This window comes from Ascaphus truei, chromosome 8, assembly GCF_040206685.1.
Source record: "Ascaphus truei isolate aAscTru1 chromosome 8, aAscTru1.hap1, whole genome shotgun sequence".
NCBI classification, from domain to species: Eukaryota; Metazoa; Chordata; class Amphibia; order Anura; family Ascaphidae; genus Ascaphus; species Ascaphus truei.
Genome location: NC_134490.1, coordinates 74,547,064 through 74,557,242, shown reverse-complemented (window position 1 = coordinate 74,557,242; position 10,179 = coordinate 74,547,064). Strand labels below are relative to the sequence as shown.

The following is a 10,179-nucleotide window of genomic DNA, read 5'->3' as shown; positions in this document are numbered from 1 at the left end:
AAAGGAAATGCCATTTTTACTCACGCGATTCATTACAATGGCTCTTCTACGTGAGCAATTAGAACCTTTTGCTGTGTGTCTTCTAGTAACTGCTCGGAGGGATACGAACATAGTGATTTCCAAATGGCATTCATAAAAGTTGCATATTCTGTACCAAGTACAACATTTCAGTCATTATCTTTCTTCGTGTCATAGGATTTGCAGAGAAAGTTTCCGAGTCCCTCCGGGGTTACACTGAAACCAGCACGTTGTGTTGATTTTATCAGAGTACTGGAGATTAAATCTCCTGTTTGAATACTACAGTTAGATTGAATCCTATTTCCCTAGCCACGTCTGTTCCCTTCAGCGTACATAAAGCAACATTTTATCTTAGTTCACTACTGGTTTAAATTGATTTGCTAAACAAATTTCGAGAAAAACAAGCTTAAGGGCCAGTTTCAAGACAATTTGCTGATTGTTCCTTGATTTCTCCCCCCCCCCCCCTCCTGTTTATAATGAGCAGGAAGAATAAACGAGGCGTGTAATATTTAATGCTGTTCCAAATGGCTGAACTTTCTAGTCGGCATTATACAGTACAGCAGGGGTGCGCAAACTGGGGGGCGCGAGATTGTCTGTGGGGGGCTTACAGAGGCCCCGCGCGCTTCCCGAAGGCACTGAAAGTAAATGCCGGGGAAGCGGCGGAGGCCTCTGTAAACTGCCCTTACCTTGGCTCCGACGGCCGCAGGGTCAAGTGACGAAGGCAACGTGATGTCATGACGCCGGAGCCGAGGTAAGAGAGGGGGGCAGTCGGCAGGGGGGCGCAGGAAAAAAAAAAGATTGCGCTCCCCTGCAGTACAGGATTTAGGATTTATAGCTTTATTTCAGGGGGGAACGCCGTGGAACGTAGTTCCTGTACCTTTTTTCATAGACCATGTGGCCAATTTTATAGTATTATTGTGATCTAATTGAATTGTGAATAAATGTGTATATTGCACATTTCACAACCCCCCCATCCCCGCCCCCCCCTAACATCAGAGTTTTCACTCACCTTCTTATAGAGATAGGAATACATCATCATGTTCAGCCCTTGTCGACCCACTGCTGGATGAAGGCATCGCCAATGATCTTCCAGGTACTGCTGCTGCAAGCCTCTATTCTCCTTGTTGCTACAAAAGATGACTGATTTCATCCTTCCCTCAAATCGGGTGCTCAAGAACATGTAAAGTGGCCCCTTTCCCTATAACTAAAGGACATAGGCAGGCGACTGCGCGTGCTGCTGTACCTGTACGCTCACAGGAGGCCCGAGCCTTGGCTTCTGGGAGCCTGGGGTGGGCTCTCTTTACGTGCAGCGCCTCCACCTATGAGGGATCCCAGCATTGGCGGGATAACCCCTCACAGGAACCAATACAACAGTAGTAAGCAATACACCACACAATGTATATAACTGATCTTTACTGTTCTAATATATATATATATATATATATATATATATATATATATATATATATATCTCATACACTACACTATACAACAACAATATAATGCAGTGACCCCGAACACCGAGTGGTTCCTCCAAAGTGCTCTGTGTCTCTCTGTCTCTGTCTCTGTCTCTGTCTCTGTCTCTGTCTCTGTCTCTGTCTCTCCTGCATCACTGATACTGTACAACTGCACCATTTTAACCGAATTTGAAAACAAGGGATGTAAAGATATGTACACAATTGAGCAAGATATACTTGACCTGTTGCTACAATGATTTTACCTCCACTATGAAAAGTGTATATATACACGTACATATTCCTTCCAGCCACCACATTTGGATACAAAGGTGGAGATGAATTGATGTTACGCAAACTTGTGCAGTGTCTCGGATACATACGGTACCATTAGTGAGACCTCAAACACAGCTAGAATACCAGCTGTCATTACAAGGAGCAAAGCATAGAAGGGAAGATAACAGAAGAGAGATCTCGCTGTGTTCTGACGCAGATATCGAGTTAACAAACGCTGGTCTGAATCACTAAAGCAGCTATGCCACCTCCTTGCCCATTTATAGTTACGTAGCAGCACCATTACAGTCGATACAGACGACAGCACTACAGTACGGCTTCTGTCTAAAATGATGAGAAGCAATGCACCCTGAATGTGTTAGTGACACCCACATACTGGGTGCATTACTCTGCTTCTCACTATGGTACATTTTGGGCGTTGGCAATTCAAAAAAGCTACATCCAGTGGTGAACATTTGCAAATATTTGCCCAAGCATTGGCAACTCATTACACATCCAACATTTGCCAGAAAAATAACTGCCCTCCTAAAATTAGCTTGAACTTCATTTATTGCAGAGAATGGTACCAGGTCACTTTGCATTTTAAATACAGCATTGTTGTGTTATTTTCGGTAACGTCACAGCCAAAATGCTGTGTATATGGCCACTTTCTACGAATTCTAGAGCACAGACATTTTTTGCAAGGCGTCTGCGAAAATGAAACAATGGAATTGTTTTGGAAATTAAAATGCAAGAGATTTGCGCATTTCTATTTAGAGTGCGTATGAACTGGTGGCGATGAGTCAGGCTCTAGGCACAGGACTGATTCACATGCATCTACAGTAACTACAGTACCAGCTTTCGGGGCGGACACTTTTATTTGTGCTTTGGCTTTGGTTTGGCTTTGATTTTTATTCTAAAAAACAAAAAAAAAACAAATAGTTTTGTTTGGGATGTGGTTTTCGTTCTAGAAATGTTCTGTTTTGGTTTCGACTCCTTGATTTCTTTGAAGATGTTTACCAAATTATGGGGAATACGAACATAAGCAAGAAAATTCTAAAATAACATAAGAAAACATGAAGAAAATGTTTAAACAATTGGGAAACTAAAATAAAATAACCGAAACGTACTGTAAAATATATATTTTTAAAAACATGGCGAGAAATACACCAAATGTTCAACTCCACTGCAGAGATGGACATTTGGCATAGTGTCCCGGCTTTGGTTTTGTATTTGGTTTTGGAATGTAAGGTAAATTCTGATTTCACACATCCGGTTTTGTCCATCTCTATATAAAAAAAAAAAGTGTCCAAATTGTACAACAGTTACACAGCTATGGAAACAATATATTTTTTTTATGTCCGTATTCACATTACTAATCCTTGTAACAATAAAGTGTGTCATAGCATTCTTTTGATTTTGACCTTTAAAGTGGATGGCCCCACTTAAAAAATCCTTGCAACCTTGGAAAATTCATGTTATACCAGCATATCAAGTAATATCATTTATGCTGTAAACCAGATGTATATTAAACCTGTATCTGTCTAACAAACAGTGCATTGTACAGTGTATATTCTATCTAAAAAGATTGTGACACGAAAATATACACTGTACAAAGGCAGCTCTATATAAATAGTCAATTGAAATAACTCCGTGATTTCCAATCTTTTTTTGTTAACGAACCATATAATTATATTGTGACATTTTGAGGAACTGCCAACCCTCTCTAATAGTGCGTCTGAGATCAGATGCATTGTAAGGAACCCCAACCCTCTCTAATAGCGTGTCTGGGATCAGATGCATTGTAAGGAACCCCAACCCTCTCTAATAGCGCGTCTGGGATCAGAAGCATTGTAAGGAACCCCAACCCTCTCTAATAGCGCGTCTGAGATCAGATGCATTGTAAGGAACCCCAACCCTCTCTAATAGCGCGTCTGAGATCAGATACATTGTAAGAAACCCCAACCCTCTCTAATAGCGTGTCTGAGATCAGATGCATTGTAAGGATCCCCAACCCTCTCTAATAGCGTGTCTGAGATCAGATGCACCGTAAGGAACCCCAACCCTCTCTAATAGCGCGTCTGAGATCAGATGCATTGTAAGGAACCCCAACCCTCTCTAATAGCGCGTCTGAGATCAGATGCATTGTAAGGATCCCCAACCCTCTCTAATAGCGTGTCTGAGATCAGATGCACTGTAACGAACCCCAACCCTCTCTAATAGCGTGTCTGAGATCTGATTCATTGTAAGGAACCCCAACCCTCTCTAATAGCGTGTCTGAGATCAGATGCATTGAAAGGAACCCCAACCCTCTCTAATACCGCGTCTGAGATCAGATGCACTGTAAGGAACCCGAACCCGAACCCTCGCTAATAGCGCGTCTGAGATCAGATGCATTGTGAGGAACCCCAATCCTCTCTAATAGCGCGTCTGAGATCAGATGCATTGTGAGGACCCCCAACCCTCTCTAATAGCGCGTCTGAAATCTGATGCATTGTAAGGAACCCCAACCCTCTCTAATAGCGCGTCTGAGATCAGATGCACTGTAAGGAACCCCAACCCTCTCTAATAGCGCGTCTGAGATCAGATGCATTGTAAGGAACCCCAACCCTCTCTAATAGCGCGCCTGAGATCAGATGCATTGCAAGGAACCCAAACCCTCTCTAATAGTGCGCCTGAGATCAGATGCATTGTAAGGAACCCCAACCCTCTCTAATAGCGCCTCTGAAATCAGATGCATTGTAAGGAACCCCAACCCTCTCTAATAGCGCGCCTGAGATCAGATGCATTGTAAGGAACCCCAATCCTCTCTAATAGCGCGTCTGAGATCAGATGCATTGTGAGGACCCCCAACCCTCTCTAATAGCGCGCCTGAGATCAGATGCATTGTAAGGAACCCCAACCCTCTCTAATAGTGCGCCTGAGATCAGATGCATTGTAAGGAACCCCAACCCTCTCTAATAGCGTGTCTGAGATCAGATGCACTGTAAGGAACCCCAACCCTCTCTAATAGCGCGTCTGAGATCAGATGCATTGTAAGGAACCCCAACCCTCTCTAATAGCGCGTCTGAGATCAGATGCATTGTAAGGAACCCCAACCCTCTCTAATAGCGCATCTGAGATCAGATGCATTGTAAGGAACCCCAACCCTCTCTAATAGCGCGTCTGAGATCAGACCGCCCGCAGCGATAATCCTCCATCACAGGGGCAGTCGCGGTTTAGCGACTGCCCCTGTGATCTGTAGTTTACATTTCCAGTAACCATGATACATTTGTGATCTATACACCTGCTATATTAGGGTTACCATAAGAGGACACCAAAAGCCAACCGTGCATGCGGCGCTCATCACTCGAGCATGCGCAGTCGGCTTTCGGTTGCGAAAGCGCAGTCGGCATTGCCGGACATTTTGTAGTTATTTCAAACTTCCTCCCATATGGCGACCATCAATCAAAAAGCCAGACCTGTCCGGGAGAATACGGACATTTGGTAACCCTACACTATATAAACAGAAACAACCAAATCTCTAGTGCTGAAAGGGCATAAAATGACCTTGTTCTACAAAGGTTATGAATATAACTACCCACAAAAGGTATGACACTAACTAAAGCAGCTATCCTCCCCCGTGTATCAGAAACCTATATAAGTTTCACTCGTATAATATTAGTGTCTAGCCCCCTTAATGCCCCGCTCTTTAAAAAAAATGTTTTTCTATTGTTACAAAACACCAGGGTAACCTTTAGACTGCAGTGGGCTCTGGGGAGAGCTTCATTTTAACCTCCCGGACACCAAATATTTCAAATGTTTTATACTGTACGGAGCATCAGATTTCCAAAGTGAAAACAGCTTGGGAAAGGGTAAAAAGAGATCTATTAAAGAAAGGAAACACATGCTGCCTTAGACAGCGACCTTGCATTTGCCGGAGATTCTTTCTGGAGTTTATACCAAGTACGACTAGGGGGATAATGTTATAATACACATATAAAATAGGAAGAAATGATGCGCCCAGCTGCAGAGTTTTACACGTCTCATGTGGGCATTTGGTGACTTCTCCTGTAACCAAAACACAAGCTGATGCACAAGTGGCAAAAGAGGTGAAAGTTACCCTTCGCCGTGCCTTGGTACACCACAGGCCAGGGGTGGCCAACTCCACTCCCTGAGTGCCACCAACAGGTCAGATTTTCAGGATATCCCTGCTTCAGCACAAGTGGCTCAATCATTATGACTGAGCCACTGATTGAGCCACCTGTCTGAAGCAGGGATATCCTGAAAACCTGACCTGTTGGTGGCCCTTGAGGGCTGGAATTGGCCACCTCTGCAATAGGGTGACCATACGTCCCAGATTTCCATGAAACGTCCCGGTGTCCGGACAATTTTCACAAAATCGTACAAATGCCCCAGTTTTTAGCCTTTTTACTGATTGGAGTCACTTAAAATCGAAAAACATTGACACTGCCTGTGTTTGTGTGATCGATTTATCACAGAGTCAGCATTTGAAATATATTGTAAACTCTTAATTGCACAATGTATTCATACAAACCGTCATTTTGCTACCCTGGCGAGTTTGTGTTATGCTAGGAAAGTGAATAAATCAATACTACAGCATAATTGAGACGCTATTAAATACCATTATAATATTTATATTTAAGTGATTTAACTTGTTTTAATAATAATTTTTTAGTGTTGTCCCCAGTTTCCACTTTTGAAAACCCGGTCTCCCTAATGTTAAAGGACCTTTCCTGCGTGTATGTTTGCCATCCCGTATTAAACTACTGCACTTGAAGTTGCAAGCGACTGCTCCGACTAAATACAGCAGAACCCTTTAACCTCGTCACTGCCAGAGCGGTGCGCACATGATCCCAACAGGTTTGATTTTTTTCTATAATAAGGGTTCAGAGCATAAATGCAATATTCCCGTTACTTAGTGCAGATGTAGCAGACGTTATTGCACCGTTAACATGAAACGATGGTTAAGGAGATGACACACCTGCTATTGTTTTGCTCGTTAACAGGATTGATCATGTCTGCGACGCCTGCATGTGCAAAGGGACGCTATGAAACATCTTGCCGTAAAATTTACACTTGAAAGAGAAATTGCACAACACGTGTCTAAGCATCAGTGTATTAACCTCTTCAATGCCACGGCTGACAGAAACCGTGAGGTTAGCCCGATCATCCCCTAGAAAAGGAGCATTTTTGCCATGACGTCAATATAGGCTACGGCAGGGGTGGCCAGTCGTTGATTGAGCCACCTGTGCTGAAGCAGGGATATCCTGAAAACCTGACCTGTTGGTGACCCTTGAGGACAGGAGTTGGCCGCCCGTGCCCTTTCGGACGCCCCGTGTGCTGGCTGAGAAAAGCTCATATACAGACGCAGCGTAATTGGATGGGTACTCACAGGGTGACTGTCTGGTGAGGCAGTAAAGTAGGCTGCAGCGTTTCCACCAGCTCCCCTCCATTGCAAACCACTTTGATGAGGATGGGTTTCTGCCTCCCAGTCCCGAGTCCCTTGGTGCGTTCAGCGGAGCAGAGGCAGCTATCAATAATAAGGTCCGGGCAGCTCCTGCTGGCAAACGAGCTCCCTGCCAGGGCTACCAGCACAGTGCAGCAGAACAGCAGCTGTACACAATCCATGTTAGGTCATCTTCGGGCGTCAAGCATCCAGAATTTTTAGACGTCGGGAAAAAAGTTGCCGGGAATCATATTGTCTCTGAGGTCTGGAGTCAGAAAGGGTGTCAAATAAAGAAAGCAGCTGTCAGGCTTCCTCCAATCAGCTGCCTCGGAGCGGTGCGTTGTCAGGAAGAAAACTTGCGTCTGAGTGAAAGTTGATCAGAACTTCAGTAGGTTGTCAGGGGGGGGAATTGTAAAGGGAAAGTGTGTTATACTGCTCCTGTCAGCAGCACACGCTCTCCCTCATCCACCTCCTCCCCTCCCTCATCACTCATTGTCCCTCCCACTAACTTTTAGGTCATTGGTTGCTAGAATGCATTCCCATTAAATGTACAGTAACTCACATGAACTGTAAAATCTATTGCTGCTTATTGCCTTATGTCTTCTTATCCGTTCTGGGTCTTATCCTATTGTTTTTACTACTTAAAACAGTGACCGCCCCCCTCCCCCCGCACCACGAAGTCTATACGAGTTGAACTCCTATAATGTCTGTGTTACCCCATGTCCTTTTCCCCCCACTACACCGTCTTAAATAGGCAGTAAAAAAATAAATCGTTGCTTTCTGTTTCGTAGTACAATAAAGTAAGCACGATAAACAGAATATTTCAGGATTCCCCATGGTCCCCTCATCTGCTTCTCTCCCACATTTACTTATAAAATGTTTTATCAGGAAGTGATACATAGAGAGTTACCTCTCGTTTTCAAGAATGCCCTGGGCACCTGCTTCCCTCACCTGCTTCCCTCCTCCCCTGTTTCCCACCTCCCATCCTCACCTGCTTCTCCCCCACATGCTCCCCTCCTCACATGCTTCTCCCCACATGTTCCGCTCCTCACCTGCTTCTCCGCCATATGCTCCCCTCCTCACCTGCTTCTTCCCACATGCTCCCCTCCTCACCTGCTTCTCCCCCACATGCTCCCCTCCTCACCTGCTTCTCCCCACATGTTCCGCTCCTCACCTGCTTCTCCGCCATATGCTCCCCTCCTCACCTGCTTCTTCCCACATGCTCCCCTCCTCACCTGCTTCTTCCCACATGCTCCCCTCCTCACCTGCTTCTCCCCCACATGCTCCCCTCGTCATGCTCCCCTCACCTGCTTCTCCCCCACATGCTTCCCTCCTCCCCTGCTTCTCCCCCACATGCTCCCCTCCTCCCCTGCTTTTCCCCCACATGCTCCCATCCTCTCCAGCTTTTCCCCCACATGCTCACCTAATTCTCCCCCACATGCTCACCAACATGCTCCCATCCTCATCTGCTTTTCCCCACATGCTCACCTCACCTTCTTCTCCCCCACATGCTCCCATCCTCACCTGCTTCTCCCCCACATGCTCCCATCCTCACCTGCTTCTCCCCCACATGCTCCCATCCTCTCCAGTTTCTCCCCCTCATGCTCCCTCCTCACCTGCTTTTCCCCCACATGCTCACCTAATTCTTCCCCACATGCTCGCCTAATTCTCCCCCACATGCTCACCTGCTTCTCCTCCACATGCTCACCTGCTTCTCCCCCACATGCTCCCATCCTCATCTGCTTCTCCCCCACATGCTCACCTCACCTGCTTCTCCCCCACATGCTCCCATCCTCACCTGCTTCTCCCCCACATGCTCCCTCACCTGCTTCTCCCCCACATGCTCCATCACCTGCTTCTCCCCCACATGCTCCCCTTCTCACCTGCTTCTCCCCACATGCTCCCTCATCACCTGATTCTCCCCCACGTACTTCCCTCCTCACCTGCTTCTCCCCCACATGCTCAGCTCACCTGCTTCTCCCCACATGCTCCCTCCTCACCTGCTTCTCCTCAACATGCACCCCTCCTCACCTGATTCTCCCCAACATTCTCCCCTCCTCCTCACCTGCTTCTCCCCCACATAACCCCTCCTCACCTGCTTCTCCCCACATGCTCACCTCACCTGCTTCTCCCCCACATACCCTCTCCTTTCCTGCTTCTCCCCCCACATGCTCCCTTCTCACCTGCTTCTCCCTAACATATCCCTCTCCTCACCTGTTTCTCCCCCATATGATTACCTCCTCACCTGCTTCACCCCTAAATGCCACCCTTTTCTCTCTCATGCTCCTCCCTTCTTACTCTCCCCCTTGTCTCTCACATGCTCCCCCGCTCTCTAACTCTTTCTCCCATCTCTCTTTTACTCTTACCCCCTCCCTCTCTTCTCCTCTCCCCCCACCCTCCTCATTTACTTTCTCCTGCTCCCTCCAATTTCACTCCCTTTCTCTTTTATTCCCCCCACTCCTTCTTTACTCCCCATTCCTCCTCTTTAACTCTCTCCTTTCCTTCTCATCCTTTCTTCCTCACTCTCATCCCCTCCTTTCGTTTCACCCCATCCTACTTCCTTCCTCTTTTGCACTCACACCCTCACCCTCTTTAACTCACCCTTTACTGGATCCACAGGGTCATATGTGGAAAAGGTGTGGGATTCCTGGGAGACAGGAATAGTCTCAGGACCAAACTAACTTGTCAGCAGAGGCAGGGGAGGTGGGTAGACCCATACTCGGCTAGGAGAATTAGGAGGTTGCTAGGGCAACCAGCTACTGGATGTGTGGAGAGGGGAATGTGTCACAATAATGTATCAGTTACACAGGCACTGTGTGTTTTCAGAGCAGAGAAGCATGCAACTGAAATAAGCTGCTGGCAGTCAGAGAGCTGCAAAGTGGGGGAACAGAAATAAACCATCCTGTTCCAGGACACACACCCTCCCCTAACTCTCTCCCACCCCCCTTCACTCTGACCCCTCCTCTTTTACTCATATCCCCCCCC

General features: G+C 46.5%; 1 protein-coding gene across 3 annotated transcripts in view; it reads right to left on the bottom strand.

Annotated features, from left to right (window-relative positions):
• ADGRA1 (adhesion G protein-coupled receptor A1) overlaps positions 1–9,889 on the bottom strand; it is a 692,353-nt gene extending 682,464 nt beyond the window's left edge. The window contains exons 1-2 of one of the 3 annotated variants that reach the window (XM_075612706.1): positions 9,796–9,889; positions 7,141–7,459 (exon numbers count right to left, since the gene is read on the bottom strand). In XM_075612706.1, coding sequence (XP_075468821.1) covers positions 7,141–7,376 — 236 coding nt within the window. In that variant the 5' untranslated portion in view covers positions 7,377–7,459; positions 9,796–9,889. Of the gene's footprint in view, positions 1–7,140; positions 7,632–9,795 lie in introns of those variants that run through there. The other 2 variants (XM_075612707.1, XM_075612705.1) reach the window with 2 other exon arrangements.
• Positions 9,890–10,179: the final 290 nt, after the last annotated feature.